Source organism: Eumetopias jubatus, unplaced genomic scaffold (assembly GCF_037043125.1).
Source record: "Eumetopias jubatus isolate StellerSeaLion01/CBP00866 unplaced genomic scaffold, mEumJub1_p1.0 scaffold_8, whole genome shotgun sequence".
Taxonomy (NCBI): Eukaryota; Metazoa; Chordata; class Mammalia; order Carnivora; family Otariidae; genus Eumetopias; species Eumetopias jubatus.
In genome coordinates this window covers 138,240,042-138,259,145 of record NW_028274814.1, presented here as the reverse complement: position 1 = coordinate 138,259,145, position 19,104 = coordinate 138,240,042, and the positions used below count along the sequence as shown (strand labels likewise).

Below are 19,104 nucleotides of genomic sequence, written 5' to 3'. Positions count from 1 at the left end.
GGTTCCCGTGAGCGGCACATTTATTGTGTCGTCCTTCACCGCCTCCCGGCACAGGGGCAAAATCCCCAGTAGAGGCAACTACCCTCATTTAGGCAAGAGCTGCATCCAAGATTCGGCAAGTGTGTTCGGGGTTTTTCCACCACAAGTTCAGGCCTCTCATCAAGACAAACAGAACGAGAGGCTCGAATCTCAGGATAGAGTTTTTCTGACTCCACTAAATGCTCAGCTCCATACGATAGAGCAAGGAAACCAAGCAGAGCCAGAAGACCTGGTCCCCACGGCCCGGCTCTGCCACACACGGGCCACAAAACTTTGGCCGAGCCCCTTCCCTTCTCCGGGCCTCAGTTTCCACATTTGTAAAATGAGAGAGGAAGGAGCTCAACAATCTTTCAACGATCGCCTCATCCTTTGGGCTCAACACAAAACGAAGAGATCCTTCATCTGAAATGATACATGCGAGCCTCCTTCTCCCCGCCCCTGGGCTCCCTGGTGGGGTGTATGGTGACCTCCATCAACAGGGACCCCCAGATGCACGCTACTGTATGAAAAACACTTCGTCACCGCACGGGGGCGCCAGGCAGTGGCAGGTTCCTGCCCCCCGCCCCCCCCCCCCCCCGCCCCGCCCGGGGTGAGAAACAGCACAGAATCCCCACCATGCGAAATAAAACCAAGGCACGCGAGGCATGCTGTGTAGGGATCGCCTGCTAAAACTTTATTAAAATCCCGGAGGGGAGGGTTAGGAAAGCGACAAGGGGGAGCCCCCGGCGGCCCAAAGCAAGTGCTCAGAGCTCTGCGGACACAAAAATGAAAAGCTTGGCCACAAAGGAGCTGACGGTGCCGTGGCGGTAGAGGTCCATCTTGACGGTCAGGAGCAAGTCCCTGGGCTCAGGGACGGGCTTGGTGAGGGCCACCACCCCACTGTGGTGGCTCACCTTCCGGGTGGTGAAAAAGCCCTCCTCATTGCCGCCAGTGATAGCCAGCTGCATGCTGTCCCCAGGGACGGCACTGGAGGGGCCCATGCGGAAAACCACCGCGGGCACTTGGATGTTGGTGGGGAAAGAGAGGTGGTAGTAGGTTATTCTCAGAGGCAGCTTGGGGCACTCCTGATTCTCATGGCAAGGCAAGCGCTCGCAGCGGCTGCAAGAAAAGTGGACAGAGAGACAAGAAGAGGGTTAGAGCAAATTCAGCAAGCGGAGGAACAACAGAGCACGAGGGAAAGCGGGGGGCTCGCTGTGCGGGGCCTCCCGCCACCCCTCTGGCCAGTTCAGCCGACAGGAAGAGCCCCCCTCACTCACCTGCGGGAGGTGCCGTGGACCTCCGGGCCGCTGACTCAGCCACTAGCCTCTTCCAACACCCTCAGGGGGCGCTGGGTGGCTGGGGTCTAGGGCTGTGCCGGGAGCGAGGCGTGTCCCCTCTCACTGGCAGAGCCCCACCCCGGGCCACACTCACCAGGCACACCCTGCCCGCTGAGTGTCGTCCAGGCGCCTGGCCCCTCACCCAGACAGCAGTCAGGGCCATACAGGGCTCTTGGTGGGTCACGGAGATGCCCCTGGGAGTGATCATCTCCGCCACTAGCAGTCATGGCTGCTGCCATATATCAAGGGCTTGGCCCTTCGTCATCAAGCTTTCTCTAGTGTGATCACTGTAACCGCACTGTGACAGTGGGTTGAGTGCCATTCTTCAGGTGAGGAAACTGAGCCTGAAAGAGTCGGGGGCCTTCCCAAGGTCACAGCGAGTGAGGAAGCCAGGTTTGTGCTCAGGCAGTGAGGTCTGTTCCTCAACCCCCCCGCTGAGCCTTGTGCTCCAGGCCCAGGTTCCTGTGTGTCCACTGGGACAGCCAGGGCTTGGAGTGGAGGAGAAGACAGGTTCTAACTCCCTGTGACAGGATGGTGATAGTTCCTAACTTCCTGTGACAGGATGGGGAGAGGTTCTGACTTTCTGTTATAGTTCTAACTTCCTGTGACAGAAAGAGGACAGCTCCTAACTTCCTGCGACAGGATGGTGATAGTTCCTAACTTCCTGTGAGAGGATGGAAAGACGTTCTAACTTCCTGTGACAGGTTCTACCTTCCCGTGACAGGATGAGGAGAGGTTGTGACTTCCTGTTACAGGTTCTAACTTCCTGCGACAGAATGATGATAGCTCCTAACTTCCTGTGACAGGATGGAAAGAGGTTCTAACTTCCTGTGGCAGGTTCTAACTTCCTGTGACAGGATGGGGAGAGTTTCTAACTTCCTGTTATACGTTCTACCTTCCTGTGACAGGACAGGGAGAGGTTCTAACTTCCTGTGACAGGTTCTACCTTCCTGTGACAGGATGGGGAGAGGTTCTGACTTCCTGTTACAGCTTCTAACTTCCTGTGACAGAATGATGACAGCTCCTAACTTCCTGTGACAGGATGGAAAGAGTTTCTAACTTCCTGTGACAGGTTCTACCCTCCTGTGACAGGACGGGGAAAGGCTCTGACTTCCTATTATAGGTTCTAACTTCCTGTGACAGGTTCTACCTTCCTGTGACAGGATGGGGAGAGGTTCTGACTTCTTGTTACAGGTTCTACCTTCCTGTGACAGGTAGGTGATAGCTCCTAACTTCCTGTGACAGGATGGAAAGAGGTTCTGACTTCCTGTTATAGGTTCTAACTTCCTGTGACAGAACGATGATAGCTTCTAACTTCCTGTGATAGGATGGAAAGAGCTTTTAGCTTCCTGTTACAGGTTCTACCTTCCGTGACAGGATGGGAAGAGGTTCTGACTTCCTGTCACAGGTTCTAACTTCCTGTGACAGGGTGGGAAGAGGTTCTGACTTCCTATTATAGGCTCTAACTTCCTTTGACAGGATGGAAAGAAGTTCTAACTTCCTGTTATAGTTCTAACTTCCTGTGACAGGATGGTGATAGCTCCTAACTTCCTGTGATGGAGATAGAGACAGGTTCTAACTTCGTGAGAGGATGGGGACATGAACCATCTTCTGCTTCCTGAATGCTACGTCTTCACACTCTGATGGGAGCTACCTTAGGAAGTGGAACCAAAGGGCCGAGCCCTATGCGACTTGGCAGAGCATGTCCCAGTAAGTTCTGCCATCTGGACTGTGTTGGGATCCTCCAGCCAGGAACATGTACTGTCTGGTCTTCCATCACGTCTCCCTTTCAGCTCTTTAAGTCTCCATGCCTCGTGTTGGGTCACTTGGACTTATTTTACACTTGGCGTTTATTGTCAGTGTGGTCTCTTTTTACATCCTATTTCCAGCTCTTTATCAGGACTGGTAGGAATCATTTCATTTACTTGGCCATTTACCATTCTGAGCACTTAGAAAAGACATCCCTGGGCATGAGCTCCATGGCCCTCCCTGGGGGATGATCCTCCCTGGTAGGTGAGGAGTCACCTCACGCATGGGAGGGGCCCCAGACACAGAGCGGAGAGATAGGAAAGAAGGTAAGCAGAAGAAGGGTGCTGCTGAGGGGCTGCCTACTCCGAGACACCTAGGTCCAAGCCAAATGGGAGTGTTCCTGGTGATTTGGGAGTCACTGAGGGATGGTGCCTAGCATCATTTTGGGTTCATGAGGGCTTCTCCTTCCATTAGCTCACTTCCTTGTCCTACTTTGTTCTCCTGTCCTACCAGCGGGAAGATCAAAGCTCAGTGAGGACACGTCCACGACTCCATAGTGTAGTAAGTGGCAAAAACAAAGTTGGCCTCACTTGAAAGCCTTCGTGCGCGCACATACACACACGTACCCGCTGCTTCAGGAAGGGCCTGGTGGGTCTGTCCAGCAGGTGGCACTAGAGTCTCCTTCATGTGACTCAAGCTTGCCCACTTCTGTGTGGCCTGTACCCTGTCCAAGGACAGGGTTTTGATTTGTCCGATGGAAGCATTAGCCGAGCGTGTATGGGGGGAGGGCACGTGAAGTGTGCGTGATGCTCCGGTATAGCTCCCTTAGGCATCGCACACCAGGGAACTGGACACTCCCTCTTCAATGGGCTCCACACCGCTCCCCTGACCCGAAAGCCAGAGCACCCCAAGCTCTTTCTCACACTAGGCATCTCTGAGCTCTCACCTCCCAAGAGCCGGGCGATGGCTCTTTGGTTTTATCTCCAGTACCCAGCATGTGACACCTACTACGTGCTTCGTAAATGGACCCAAATAAATATGGCCCTGATTTTCCCGGTCAGTTCCAACCTCAGTGATCCTAACCTGCTCTATCCTACACTTACTGAAACATCACAGAAATCGTAACTACTGCAGCTGGCAAACTGCCTGACGCAAAAGTCTTTGTTAGCAAGTATGTCTGGACTGAGGAGGGGCCGCCGTCACGCAGAGAACGGCCAGGTCCCTGGGACCGCACGTCTTGGTTTCCATCTCACTGCGTACAAGAGAACAACGTGCCCTAATTTTCCAGTTCAACAAGTTGGATCAGAACACCCTATTTTCTGTGAAAATGCAGTTATTGGAAGTCGGCACACACCAGAGAAAGAAGGTCCTCCAGGCCCAATCCCTTCTTCTGGAAGGCATGGCCACTCGGGCCACCCCCCAGGCTGTCTCACGCTCACAGCCTTCCCCGCTAGCACTTCCCCGACTTCCATTCTCTTGTCATTCTGCGGAGAAGCCCCAGGACCAGGCGGAGGCAGGACTCCACCCCCTCTTGTCCACCCGCGGTACACCCTCAGGCCCAGAGCCCGGCCAACCGAGGCTGCCAAGCCCGCCAGCCTCAGGGGTCGGCCCTGCTGAGGGGACAAAGCGGTCTTCCGCCCCATCCCAGGCTCTGGAACACTTTGACATTCCTCCTGTGGGTCAGAAGGAATCGTACGGTCGGGATCTTAACAGCCTGGACGATCCACGAGGCCCAAGCCTGTGGTTTGTGGCCCAGCCTGCTGGGTCATGCTCTAGTTACCGCCCCTTGGCTGCCAGGGACACTGCCCAGAAGCAGACTGTGTGAAGAGAAAGAGAAGGCTGAGGCCCAGAGAGAGAAAGAGAGAGACAGTATGCACGTCTTAAATCTTCTCTCTCAAGGCACCCTAAATGTTAACCTCAGAAATGCTGGCTACTGGGTCTTTCCTAATACAGTACTTTTAAATTTTACAAATTGCTTTCTGAAGGTCAGATTATAAATTCTTTAAGGGGATTCTTGAGGAGGAGGAAAAGAAGCCATAAAAACGGTAACCTCCAGCCTGAGCCGTTAGCAGGGCTGAGAACATCAGCCCCTCCTTGCTCAGAGCTCTGGCCTGCGTCCTGCCCGTGTCGCTTTCAACTTGTCAGAGGCTTGTCACTAGGTTCCCACTAAGCTATGAGCTTCCATGGTCCCAGAGTAACTCCCCTCACTAGGAAGGGGCACCCAGGATAAGACCCCTCCTGTGGCCACTCAACTTGGGATTCCAGCCCCAGCCCCCACTTCCTACTCTGGGCTCCTGGCCGGCTCCCTGTGGAGCCACAGGGATCAGCAAAGGAGAAAATTGTAACCGGATGGATTCCTGTGTGCGGCAGTGACGGCCCCAACCACCCAGCCCTTCAGAACCCCCATCTCGTCTCCCATCTGAGGGCCGGGCAACTCCATCAGTCACGCGGTCAGCAAGCAACAGAGCAAGAACGGCAAAGTTACCCCGAGGAAACTCCGTGTCGGATTTGCCGTGCCCCGAGGAAGGGAAACGGGGATGTCTAGTGATCATTCTCCTCACCGCGACTTTTTCTAAGCATGGACTATGTGCTGGCACTGGGCTGGACGCCTGGAGCTCGTTACCGCTAATCCTCGCTAATCCTCAAGGCCTTGCCAAGCAGGCGTTGCAGATGCAGAAAGGGCCCCTGGGTGGCCAAGACACTGACCTGAGGCCACAGCCCCAAGGAACAGGAGAACGAGTCTGGAAGCCTAGAACCCCGGTCCTGGTTCTTCCCCTTTCCACACAGTCCCTCGGGCCATGCCCGGACCTGGACACCAGGGGCACCACCCACCTTCCCTTCATCCATATTACCCTGGCAGTGAAATACGCCTTTGGGGTGCCTACCCACACCCCACCAGTGTGAGCCCAGTGTGAGCTTCATGAGGGGGCTCTGCCCCACAATCACTGCTCACCCCACGGGAAGCTGGCAGGGTGACACCACCACCCCCTTCACAGCTCGAGTATGGAGGCTCCAAGAAGCTCAAGGACCTGGAATGGACTGAGTGGGGAGGCAAACCCAAGTGAACCTGACTTCAAGCTGGCATCCCTCCAGAATGCCACAGCATCCCCAGGAGGCTTGAGAACAGTCACCAGGGGCAGGTGCACCGGGTGTCAGGTCCAGACTCTGGCTCCCAGCTCCTTTCTCCTCCCCACCCCTGCTCCCACCGCTAGGTGGCGCTGGGGAGCAGGCCTGTGCGTTAATCTTGGCCATCTTCCCGGGAGGGGGGGCTTGGAGCCTCACCACCCGCCCCCCTTGCCTGTACTGTGGGTGGGGGCCCACTTCCTGTCCTCACAGAAAATGACGAGCCCCCTCTTTATCTGCCCCAGGTACCGGCTGATGAATCAATCCATGGGATGGGGACAGACTGAGCCTTGGAGCATCAACCCCCCAGTGAATGGAATGTGGGTCCAGGTTCCCTGCTGAATACCCCATTTCACGGCTGGAACCCCTTCGCTCCCCTGGCCACAGCTCTACTGTAGTCCTGCCCACCACCCCTTCCCTCTCTGCCTAACTCAGCTCTTACCTGCCCATTCTCTCTAGCATCGCCTACTCCAGGCAGCCCCCCGGCCCCCACCCCAGCCAGGAGGGAACCCTGCTATACTCTGCAGTCACTGCTGTTCTGGCATGTGCCCCTAGCAGGCACGGTGCAGGGGATGGGGGCCTTTGCGGGCCTCCTGTCTGCCCAGGTACCTGCACACGGTCTGCCCATGGCCCCCAAACAAGTAAAAGACTTTCTCCAGCATGCGCCAACATGTGGCAAGGAGCCGGGTCTGCTGATTTCAGCCACGACCTCGACACACAGCGCCCACCTGTCAGCCCCGCAGGCTTGGGAGGCGTGCAGACCCCCACAGGGCAGCCGCCTCCTCTGGATTTCATGGCTGGGTGTGAGAAGTCCATGCCCAGTGCCAGCCAGTCTTCCAGAGTCCTCAAACCCAGACACGGACAAAGGCCTGGGAGAACAGGAACTTAAAACACACAGTGGCATCCCAGCCTCAAACTGAGGACACGGAACTTTCTTAGCAGTCAGAGGAACGTCCTCACTGCCCTCTAGACCTCCGGGTAACCCACGAGGTCTCTGGAATGCCACACACTCAAAAACCCAGCTCTGGAGGGGATCTTCCCTCGCGGGGGTGCCTGGAAGACATGAGCTGTTGGGTTTCCAGGCAGACAAACATACCCGCGCTGGGGGAACAGAGCGGGCCCATGGAGGTGGGGGGGGGGGGGCAGAGGATGAACGCAGACACTGGGAAGAGCCCAAAGGGCTGCGGGGGAGACGGGTTATCTGAGCATCTCCTGTTCTGGCATTCGGCAAGCCGGAGGCCGGGCCAGAACCACAAGCCAGGGCAGCCACCCCTGAGGCTGAGCAAGTGGACACCAAGGCCAGCTGCACCAGCCAAGAAGGCCCTGACCCTCAAGGTCAAAAGGCCGAGTCACAGTCAGCCTAGCTGTGCGCTGGCTTTGAGCATTTCCAGGGATTGGAGGGAGGGGTCATGCATCTGTGCTCCCAAATCTGGCCCCACCGGAGAGCTCTTCCTGAGACTACTGACAGGGGCACCAAATGAAACTCGCTGAATAAAATCAGGGGCAGGGTGGCCAGTAGGGAGATCAGAGGGTTCTCACGACGCCCTGAGGAAGGGGTTTCTGGACGCTCCTGCACACATCCCGGTGGCCTGGGAGGGAAGGAGCTTCCAATGACATGGGAACACATAGCTTCAAGTCTGGGACACAGACCTTTTGTGCTGGCCCCACACTGTCACCGGGCTGAAGGGAATCTGGCTTTTAAGAAGGGGGGCTGCTGACTGACGACGCCCCAGCAATCACGTCGGCTCACCCAGAACCAGCACTACCTTCATCTGGGTCAGAGCACATCCTGACACCTGCATTGTGCAGATGAGAAAGCTGAGGCCCAGCAAGCTGCCCTGCACCCTGGTCTTGCCCTCGGAAACCAGAGGCCTGGGATCTCCGCCTGGCTCCATGCACAGGCTACCCCGGGGGCGGGGGGCAGGCCCGGCCGTCTTGAAGTCACTACCTTGGTTCTCTGTGCTCTCCTGGTGTTTGGGGACTAAAGACTCAGGGGTCCTCCAGTTTCCCGGGTCATCCCCCACCCCCGGGGGGGAGGGCACAGTCGGTTAACTGGCCGTCCAGGCCGGGAGCCACACCCCGCAGGAAGGCCGACGCAGACAGACCGCGGGGGGGCCCGAGGGACTTACGTGTCTGCGGAGCGCCGGTAGTTCTTGGGGCACTCGAAGGCCAGGCAGCGGAATCCCCCCTGGATGTTGAAGCAGGTCTCGTTGATGGAGCAGTTGTGGATGCCAGTCACACACTCATCGATGTCTGCGAGAGACCCCGAGGCAGCCCGGTGAAGGCGGAGGCCGCCCGTGCTGTGCCGTGGCCATCCCCAGCCGGGGAGACCAGGCCTCCCACCGCACAGCTCCTTTACTTACAGGATATCAGTATCTATAGAGTTTCTACTTGTTATTCATAGTTCCTGGGATGACGGTGACAATAACAGCTCTGGAAGTGCTTTGGGGAGTTCTGTCCCTTCTAACGCTTCCGCGCACAATACCGTTATTATCCTCATCTTAGGGAGGGGCTCCCAGAGGTTCCGTGACTCGCCTAAGGTCACACGTTTCGCAAGCGGCCGAGTCGAGCTTTAAACCCACACGGGCTGGTGCCAGGGTCGGTGCACCCTTATCTCACACCTTACCTCGTGTGGGGCTTGTGACATCCCGGCAAGGACATGGCAGAAGCTACTGGCCCCATATGGTGTAGGGGAGGACACCCAGGCTTACAGGAATTCTAGGTTGCGCCCAGGGCCCGGGGTTGGCGATGCTGGGGGCATGGTCCTGAGAGGACTCTGGACGCGGGGAACTGTCCCCCTTCCCACAGCTCTCTGGAGCAGCCCCATGGTGGGGTCCGGGGGACGCCACCAAGCCTGGGAGGCATCTGTGAAGAGGGGCCAGATGCCTGATCTTGGGGCAAAAACAACACTCTGAATCTCAAAGACCGAGGTTCAGGAATGTGTTTCTGCTGGTCCTGGCAGAGCACCCAGGCTGCGGTAGTCATCTCTTGCGCCAGAAAGGAGAAAACAAAGTGACTTCCATCCAGAGCTACAGGCAAGCTGAGTGGGTGCCTCCCAGGAAAGGCCACAGCTCCTGCCTGCCTTTGATCAAAGCCACCTTCTTCCCGACCAGAACTGACAAGTGCAGAACCCGGGGCCTCTTGGAGCCTCTGGGTCGACAGTCCTGTGGGGGGCACTCATGAGGAAGGGGCCGAGAGACCCGACCTCTGTGATCCAGCTTCTGGGGCCGTCCCTGGATCCATTCCAGGGTCCTTCATTCACAAATATCTACTCAGCAGCTCCTCTCAGTTGCCAAATGGCTCAGTTCCAGAGCTCACGATGACCCCTAGAATGTTCTTAGACATGGGAGCTGAATACAGATGGGTGTCGCTGGCCCCCTCATTTAGCCCATGCTGGAGCCGACCCCCGGCCCCAGCAGGACCCTCGCATCCATAGTGCTCATAACTACAGGGACTATGCTCATAACTACGTAAGCTGTCACACACCAGAACACACCCATCCCCTCGACCGGGCAGTCATCATCAGCACCTGGGGACAGAGGCCTCCACCATCTGCTCACTGTTCTGCCCTTAACCCTTGGCAGGCTCGCATCAAGGGTTCGTCGAATGGGAGAATGCAAGATGGAACGAGCGGTCCTGTGCTGTGGAATGGGGCCTTCTGGGCACTGAGCTCCCATTTCCTCCCTGGCTAGCATCTTCCTAAAGGCTGTCATCCCCTGTTCTGGTCCCCTTGGGGCTGTCGAGGGCCCAGCAAGGGGGTCAGAACCCCCTGAAGACAGGGGTGCCGCGTGCGGGAGACCAGGGTGTGTGTGCGGAGGCCTCCCCTCGCCCTCCCGGATGCACCCCATCTATGGTGTGGCCCCTGGGTCAGGGGAGCGCATCCCCACAGCTGGGGGCTGCCTGGCCTCAGCTCCCCAGCACCGCAGAGCCCCGCGCACAGCCTAAGCAACCCCCGGGGGTTCCACAATGCTCACCTTGGCAGTTGCGGCCATTGGGGGCCAGCCTGTAGCCAGACGACGGGCAGCTGCACTGGAAGCTTCCAGGGATGTTGATGCAGCGATAGGAGCAGATGTGGCCGCCAGTGGGCAGGGCACACTCGTCAATGTCTGTGACGGCAAAGCCCCCTCCTCAGCACCCCGTGTGGACCCCGGCCGGGCTACATTCCCAACAGTGGGCCAGGATGGGGCAATCTGGACACAGGAAGCCTCCAGGTGCCGGGGCGGCCTCAGAAACTATTATGCCAGAAGGGGAAACTGAGGCCCAGAGAGGGGAAGGGCCTCGCCTAGGGTCACAGCGAGTTCGTGGTGTGGAGCATGCATACGTGGGGGAGGAGGCGGACTGGGGGCTCAGGGAGGGGACTAGCACATTATACAGGCCACCTGCAGGCCCCAGGTACATCCTGATGCTAATGAGAACAAATGTGCTAATAAAAAACACGCCTGCCGGGAAAGAAGTAGGAATCCTAACAGCAGCTGTCCTTGGAGCACCCGCGGTGCACCAGGCACCGTACCAAGCACGAGTCGACGACCGGTTTAATCGTCCGACAGCCTGGTGGGTCTGGGCTCAGCCCTCAGGCAGCAGGGGATGCACAGCCTCGGCCAAGGAGAGGCAGAGCTTCGGGTCAGGCCTGTGGGCAGCCCCTGGGCCCCCACCTCGCCCCTGGGTCGCCACCACCAAGCCCAGCCACGTGCGCGGTTCAAAGTCCCGGCACACGTGACCCTCGCGGTCACGTGTTTGCTACTTTCTAAACCTCACTCGCAATGACTTCTTTGTATCCAAATAAATCTCAGTTGGAGTGGAAAAAAAAAAAAACCCCACACCACCTGCCAGCCTGAAAGGGCGTTAAGCGGAAGGGGGGTGGAGGTGCTCTCCCCTCAGCCGAGCGGGGCGCCCCCACCTTCGCAGGTGACCCCATCCACGTCGCTGAGCTGGTAGCCTCGCCGGCAGTAACACTGGTAGGAGCCGTACACGTTGGCGCACTCCTGGCTGCAAGGGCTGCTGCTGCACTCGTTCACGTCTGAAAGAGACAGGGTCCCCGGAGGTCAATGCTCGGAGCCAGCCGCCTGCCCGGGCTCCCTGGCAGGGCTGTAGACAGAGCACCTCCCTCAAGTTAACACAGAGGAAGGGCCAGAGGTCCCACGGTGGTGGGGGCTGGGGACCCGCCGGGGGTCATCCCGAGGGACAGCGGCTGCCACTCCATCCCCCATGGCCGAGGGATCGGGAACCTCTCATCAGGACGAACAGTAAAGCCTCCGGTCTCAGCCGCCCCCGTGGGGTCCCCATCAGACTGCCGCCAGGTCAGTTCTAGTCCTCAAATGGAGATGTGATCACGGCCCTCCCCGTTTCACCTCCAAGATGATGCCCTCTGCAGACAGGGAGGCCTGGGTGAACAGCCGAGATGCCAATATTCCTAACACGCCAATGCTCGGTGCTCACCGGCCCACTTGGCAACCCTGGGATCCCGCTTCTCGGTTCCCTTCACTGAGAGCAGGGATCAGCACACATCCGGCCCACCTCTTGGTTTTGCAAAGAAAGTTTTATGCTCTTCTCACTCATTTACCCCGATCTGTGGCTGCTTTTGCAACACAGCGGCAGAGGTGAGTAGCTACAACACAGATTATAACTGGCAGAGCCTAAAATATTTACTACGTGGCTTTTAGGGAAAAAAAAAAAAAAAACAACTTTGCCAACCTCTGGCCTAGAAGCCTCCTCTCACATTTATTTACTGCTAACTCCTAGCAGGGCAGGACGGGCGAGCAGCTGAGAATATCCATTCGCCTCTCACCCCGTGTTTCGTCCTGCAGTAGCCCCGTGCCCAGCCTGGCCGCCACCTGCTCACCTGGTCATCTGCTCACCTCCGCTCTCGTCACATCCTGGAGACACTCCTTGAAGGCAGGAACCATGTTCCCACCACACACCTTGTCAGGGGGCTTTCATAAAAGCTTAGTGGAACGACATGGCAAAGCTGGCCAGGCCCTGGTTTTCTGTCCCCAGGGTTGCTGCTAATGTAGACGTGAATATCTCCTTTCTGGTCACTTAGCAGTGATGAGGAACAGCATAAGCCATGAATGATAACAGCAAGAACACCCGCGGTGTCCATAGATGGCACTTCAGTGCACGCAGGACACCAGGATGAGCTCTTCACGTGCTTCATCCTCATGGCTCCTGATAAGGTGGGTCCTGCTACCCCACACTTTTGCAGGTGAGGACACTGGGGCCCAGAAATGCTGATTTACTTCTTCAAGACCATAACAGGATTTGAACCCAAGCTCAGGGGACAACCCCCCCCCCCCCGCCCCGCCATGTGTGAATGCTTTCCTTGCCAATATACATGTATTGGGTCTGGTTCTTGGGGGCAGATCCTAACCCTTGGGAGGACCCTAGGACCCACGATTCTGTCCCACTGCCCAGCCTCCAGTTTGAGAACTGTGCATACTGGGTGCATCTGGGCATATCTGACTTCTGTGATCGTTCGGCTGAGGGTCCAGAGGCTGTGCTGGGCAATGGGAGGGCATCACTGAGGGCTGTCAAAGCTCTTTCCTTTGCTGACCTTAGAACCTAATCCCCACAGAAGACGTGATACCTGTTGAGCACCTACTGTGTGCCAAGCCCTGTGCTGAATGCACTTCACGCCATCGCAGTCCATCCCCAGAAGAGGTTGGTGCTATGCGCTAACCGAAAGACACAGCACGAACAAGTCCGCCCAACCCCCACCTGGTGGACGGAGAGACCTGACCACACTTTAGCATGGCTCCTACTGGCCCAAGATGGGGTACTTAGGATGATGGCCTCAGACCCTTAAAATGCCTGCCTGAGAAAGCTCAGTGCTGCCCGAAGAAGATACTCAGTATTCCAGCCAACACCTGATGACATGCCCTGGCCTCCTTCTTCTTAGAAGTATTTACTTTAGAAAACTTATAAATGTAAACCCTCTCTCTTGTCCCTTTGAGATGTATCCTCTGCTACCCAAGAGTCTTTCTCCAGGATGCAGGAACCACACCTTTGAGATGTGGTCATCAAAAGGGGAGGCACCCCTCTCCCAGTCTCTGCGGGAGGGGAGGAACCAATTAGCAGGTGCAGCGGCCTCGGTCCATCCCACCACAAATCCTGTGGTGCCTCTCCTTAGCACGCCCCCGCATCTCAAAAGCCTCTCGCCTTTTGTTTCTGCAGAGCTGAGATGGATTTACACTGACATCTGTCTCTCTCCGCTACTGCAAAAGTCTGAGTAAAACCTGTCTTTCCAATTTACTTGAAAATCTGACCTATCAGGTGCCTGGGTGGCTCAGTTGGTTAAGCGACTGCCTTCGGCTCAGGTCATGATCCTGGAGTCCTGGGATCGAGCCCCGCATCTGGGTCCCTGCTCGGCAGGGAGTCTGCTTCTCCCTCTGACCTTCCTCCCTCTCATGTTCTCTTTCTACCATTCTCTCTCTCTCAATAAATAAATAAAAATCTTAAAAAAAAAAAAAAGAAAGAAAGAAAATCTGACCTATCAACCCCATTTCTCCTGTTAGGACACGGAGGCAGGTGACATCAGCCACTCCCCACGGTCACGTGAACACAGGGTGGGTCGGACGCCTCCAAATCCCACACTCTTAGCCATGTCCTACACAGCTTCTTTAGCTCATTACTCCCCACGTGCGTGGCCCTGGACAGATGCCACCAGGTGCTCCAGGGCCCGGGAGGGACTGGGTGAGCGGTCATCTCTGACAAGCCACCTTTTACAGGCGATTCCCCAACCAGTGCGTCACCTAATACGTGCTGGGGAAACAAACTCGAGTCCGTCCCCAGGGGCCTGCAGGTGGAGCAGTGGCTCTCCCCAGGAGGAGGGGGTCCCGGAGCACCCCGTCCTGCCCGCACCGCCTCACCTTCGCACGACCGGCCGTCGGCAGACAGCCGGAAGCCCACAGTGCAGCTGCAGAAGTAGGAGCCGGGCGTGTTCTCGCACTTGTGGCCGCATAGACGCCCGGGGTAGCGGCGACACTCGTTGATGTCTGCAACAGAGCGGACGGGGCCGGCTCAGGGCAGCGTCCGTCCCCCAGCAGGCAACGCCTCACACCGCCTCTGCTCGCCACCTCTGTCCCCCACCGCCTGCAGCCCCATCTCTCGGATGAGAGAGGCAAAGCGACTTGTCCCAAAGCCACAGCAAGTCAGCAGGGGTGCTGGGACCACACCCGGCCTCTGCCTGTCCGCTGGGCAAGTCTCAGGCTCCTTCCCTGACAGCCGCCCTCCTGGGGACGTGCCCACCCGCCAGTTCTCCACCCTGGAGTCCTGAAGGAGGGTCCGCTGGGGTCTGACACGGGGCTCTGGGGCTGAACGGGGCAGTTGTCAGCCTCCCCATGAGCAGCCTGGTTTGGGGGTGGCAGGGGGCGGTCATTGGGGGTGTCTATTCCCGTTCCTGGCAGAGAGGCGGCCATGCCACCACGGGTTCTTCTGCCGTGATCCGTGCACACAGCCCTGAAGCCCTGCGGGTGAGCATGGACTTTGGGAAATCACTCGTGCTTCTGGACATTTGTGGAGCGGGCCGCAGTCTCCCAAACCCTTGCCGGCCTTGGGTCAAGCAGAGCAACTGCTGTACAGGCAGGGGGCCTGGCTCACACCCGGGAGCGCAGTGGCAGGTGGAACCAGAATGGGGGGTCACCCGACTCAGGGTCTGCTCTCTGGGGCTGCTGTACTGGGACTTTCTCAGGGGACCACCGAGGCCTGTGGGGACACCCACGTACCCACACACGTCCTGCTGATGCCGTCAAAATAGTATCCAGCCTTGCACTCGCAACGGAAACTTCCAGGGGAGTTCACACACAGGTGCCCCGGCCCACAGGGCTCAGAGGGTGCTGCACACTCGTCCACATCTTGTAAAAGAGAATGATGCATTGAAAAACGTTTAGTGTGAGGGTTTTTTTCCCCTAAGATATCAAGAGAGGAAGACAAGAAAGCAGCAAACTAAAACGTATGTTAACAAAGCAACATTATTTGTCCTTCAACACGATGTCACAGAGTGCCTGCTACGTGATGCGCCCCATGCTGGGGAGACAGGGGACCCAGGTACAGCCCCTGCCCTCAGGGGCCTCCTGCTCCGGCTGGCCAGCAACGGCCCTAGGGAAGGCAGGAAGTGCCCAGTGACCCAGAGGAGATGCTAGGGAAGTGCTCTGGGAGTCACAGGGAGAAAGACTCCTTCCTGCTAACAAGGACCTGGATCCAAAGGAATGTAGCAGCAGGTGGGCAGAGGGAATGATGTAAAAGCAGAAAACCACACAGAGAGGAAAGGGTAGGGCTTGTTTAGGGAGCAGCAAGACCTATTTCATCTGAATTATAAGGTTTTCAAAGTTGGGTCAACCTCAGGAGGACTGAATTGTAAGCAGGGTCGCTGCCTGAACTCTGTGTCCCACCAGTGGGGATTGTGAGCAGGGAGGCACCAAGGGAGCTTTCAGCTCAGGACACCCCAGACCGACTGAAAGGGACAAAGCTGGGCGCAGTGGTAGGCTGGCATACTGCAATGGTCCAAGCAATCGGAGGCAAAGGTCTATGCTTGGAGATGAGCAATGAGATGGACGGACAGGTGGAAATGGCTTCACTTTGGGGATCTCCTCTCCCCTTTCAGAGAAGGGAGGGGTGTGCTGGGAGCAGACAGAAAAGTTGGTTTTATTTTTTAATACCAACCAACACAGCGGGTTCCCTCCTCGTTGAGATGGTAGCCACGGCCACAGTTGGGCACGTTCTTCTGGCATGTGTAGGAGCCCTCCGTGTTGATGCATGTCTGCCCAACAGGGCACGGGGCACTGATACTTAAACACTCATTGATATCTGCAGCAGGGAAGACAGAGACAATGTGGTTAAACACAGAGGGCCTGCAAAAACCCAACAACCCGGTCTCCAGAAAACCCCTACTTCCCCCCCTCACTACAAAACCCCACATGGTGCCCCCTCACCCTGGACCACACAGCGGCCTCCCAAGCGGCTCCCAGATCTTGCCAGCACATGCCACCTTAAACACCACCTGCCTGGCCCATCTCCCTGCCCCTGAACCTTCAACACGTCCGTCTTTCCCTGCACGGCATCTGAGGCTGCCTGCCTGGCTCTCAGGCCTGCCCACGGTCACGTGGCCGTGTCCCTTCTGATTTTCACATGCCTAGTGAGTGCGAACCAGTAAATGCACAAGGATAAACTTTTGCTCCTCTAGCTACAATCCGGTGCAAAATCACAGAGGCTGGGGCACGGGGGTGGCTCAGTTGGTTAAGTGTCGGACTCTTGATTTCTGCTCAGGATCATGAGATCGAGCCCCGTGTCAGGCTCCACGCTGAGCATGGAGTCTGCTTAAGATTCTCTCTCTCTCTCTCTCTCCCTCTGCCCTGCACCCCGCTCGCATTCTCTCTCTCAAACAACAACAACAACAACAAACCGCACAGGCTGAACTTCTTACTAGGGGAGACTTCTAAAGGGACCGAGGTTTTTAAGAATTCCCCTTTTCAGATACTTACAAAGCATCTAGGGGACAAAGAGAAGGGAGTGATGGTAGAAGACCCCTGAGCTGAAGTCAAAAAGAGGGACTGGCTGAACTTCTCCCCTCCCGGCCACACCCCACCCTCCTCGGACAGTCAGTGACCAGCCGCATCTTCCCCCTTGAGTTGGCCTTAAGCATGGGTGCAGTACTTAACAGTTGACAAAAGCGTTTAGGTCCATACTGCCCTCACCCGCCACAGCTATCCTGCAAGTTAGGCAGGGCCGGGATTATTCTCTGCATTTTATAAACAACGGAACTCCCCAAGCACACAGATGGGCCTAGGGCCCACTCAGCTCTAGAACCAGGGAGTCCTGCCTCCCAGCCCTCAAATCAGGGGTGGGCAAACCATAGCCTGCCAGCCTACCAACCAAATCTAGCCCACTGCCTATTTTTGTCATAAAGCTTTATCGGAACACAGCCATGCCCATTCTTTACTTATTGTCTACAGCAACAGAGACCCTAGAGCTCATGAAGCTGGTACTTAGTATTTAGCCCTTTACAGAAAAAAATTCTGCATCAAGAATAAATGCAGTGTTTAGCAACAATATGGCCTCCCTCCAAGCCTTGTGCTCGCCAATCAGATCTACAGTTCCCAAACTCTGTCCCCGGACCTGTGAGCGTCCCAAGACAGAGGGGGCCAGCGTGTGGGAAGCCCGCTCTGGTCCTCTCTGTTGTCCTCACTAAAGCAGAAGGGAAGACGATGCACGCCAATTGGGAATCAGAAGAAACGGGGAAAAAAAAAACAACAAAAAGATGGGATCGTCTCAAGGCCCTCAGCAACCAAACCTCAAGGTTCTAGAACATTCTATGTCTTATAATAAGGAAAAAGGCCTCTGCTTTCTTAGAGCATGGCCATTCTTGTGCACCCCCCTCTCCCCCCCTCACCCCGGGGTAGAGCTCTACAGCTGCTGGGCTGTCTGCCGGTGGTGGCCGGAGGGGAACAGGCAGGCTTGTGGGGCACCAGGAATGCTTCCAGGAATCCCGGGAAGATGGATTTGGCTGCCCATGAGGTCAGAGCTTCCCACCACCTCACGCTGTTCTGGAGGGGGTGAGGGTGCCGTTGGCAGAGGTGTGCAAGCCGAAGACCAGGATGCACACAGGGGAGGGGAAGCGCCCTCTCCCAGGTGGCCTCGAAACTAGCATTGGATCCTGATACACTTTCTCCTTGTAGAGAAGTATTTGGGATGACGAGGTCATTTTTAAAAAGATGACATAAAGGTACTGACGTAAAATGATGTCAAAATACATTGTGAAGGGGTTGGGGGCGGGGCGGGGAAGCACTTTGCAGCTCCGTCTGGCCCCATTTGCATCAGAAACAAAGAGTCTCCAGACCGCAGGAGCCCAGAAGGGCACTCAGACACTGCTGAGCAAGAGAGGAGCGTTTCCTTTCTGCACTTTGGGATTTGCTTGCATTTTTGTAAATATATATAGATATGTAACTTCTGAAATTAAAAAAAAAAAATTTTTAAAGAAAGAACCCTGAGTCTGGTTGCGAGGAGTGTGGGCACATGAAAAGGGGGCCGCCCCAGGGCTGAGATGAGGGGCACCTCATGGTTGGTTTGCAAACCCTCCAAATAACCAGGGGCTGGTGGGTGGGGCTCCTTTGGGGCTTAGCTCCACTCACCCAGGCTCTCCCTGCATCTAGGGTAAGACACTGAGGGGGACTGTCCCCTCCCGCTACTCTCACACCTTGTCCTTGCACGGTCTGCACCCCGTAGTGGGGGAGGAGGGGGCCATGCTGAGACTTGCCAATGTTCCTTCTTTGTGGAAATCGGGGCTGGTTTTGCCATGAGTCAGGGTTTCCATCCCGAACAGATGCCAGTCTCCTTGGCAGAGCCCCCTCCAAGCACAGGGCAAGTCCAGGCAGGCCCCTCCTCCCTGCTGGCCCTGGGAGGGCTGTCAGCACCATGGTCCCCTGCACTGGGTGGAAGATGGTGAGGGGCCAAGCCTAGCCAAGCTGAGCCCCTCCCCTGCCCCCCAGCTCCGAAGCCTCCCCACACTCCCCGCACGGGATGACAGGGGAGCTTTAAAGAAGAAGGCTGGGGCAGGGCTCCAAGGAGGCCCCCGTCCAAAGTGAGGGTCACTGTTCTATTTGTCTTTAAATATCCCAGGGTGGTTAAAAAAAAAAAAAAAAAAAGCAAGGAGAGCTTTCAGTCCAAACTACCATTTCAGACCAAAGATCAATACAGATTTCTCTGAGAGTGGGTGAGCCAGACCGAAGACAGACACCCGCCATCCCTCACTCTCGGAGGTGTCAAACTTTCAAAGAGGGTAATGGGGCAGCCCCCAGGGAGGGTGGGCTCTAACGGGTGGCATCTGCACTCTCACTGGGAGAGAAGTCTCCTATCCTCAAAGGCAGGACCCAGAAGCTTCTGCTGA

The 19,104-nt window shown here is 56.6% G+C and overlaps 1 protein-coding gene across 1 annotated transcript in view; it reads right to left on the bottom strand.

Annotated features, from left to right (window-relative positions):
* The window catches only part of FBLN1 (fibulin 1), an 81,060-nt gene that overhangs the window by 29,229 nt on the left and 32,727 nt on the right, over positions 1-19,104 (bottom strand). Inside the window, exons 13-18 of the mRNA XM_088025747.1 lie at positions 15,885-16,028; positions 14,948-15,076; positions 14,093-14,218; positions 11,125-11,244; positions 10,202-10,333; positions 8,357-8,480 (exon numbers count right to left, since the gene is read on the bottom strand). Of these exons, the coding sequence (XP_087881873.1) occupies positions 8,357-8,480; positions 10,202-10,333; positions 11,125-11,244; positions 14,093-14,218; positions 14,948-15,076; positions 15,885-16,028 (775 nt within the window). The remainder of the gene's footprint in view (positions 1-8,356; positions 8,481-10,201; positions 10,334-11,124; positions 11,245-14,092; positions 14,219-14,947; positions 15,077-15,884; positions 16,029-19,104) is intronic.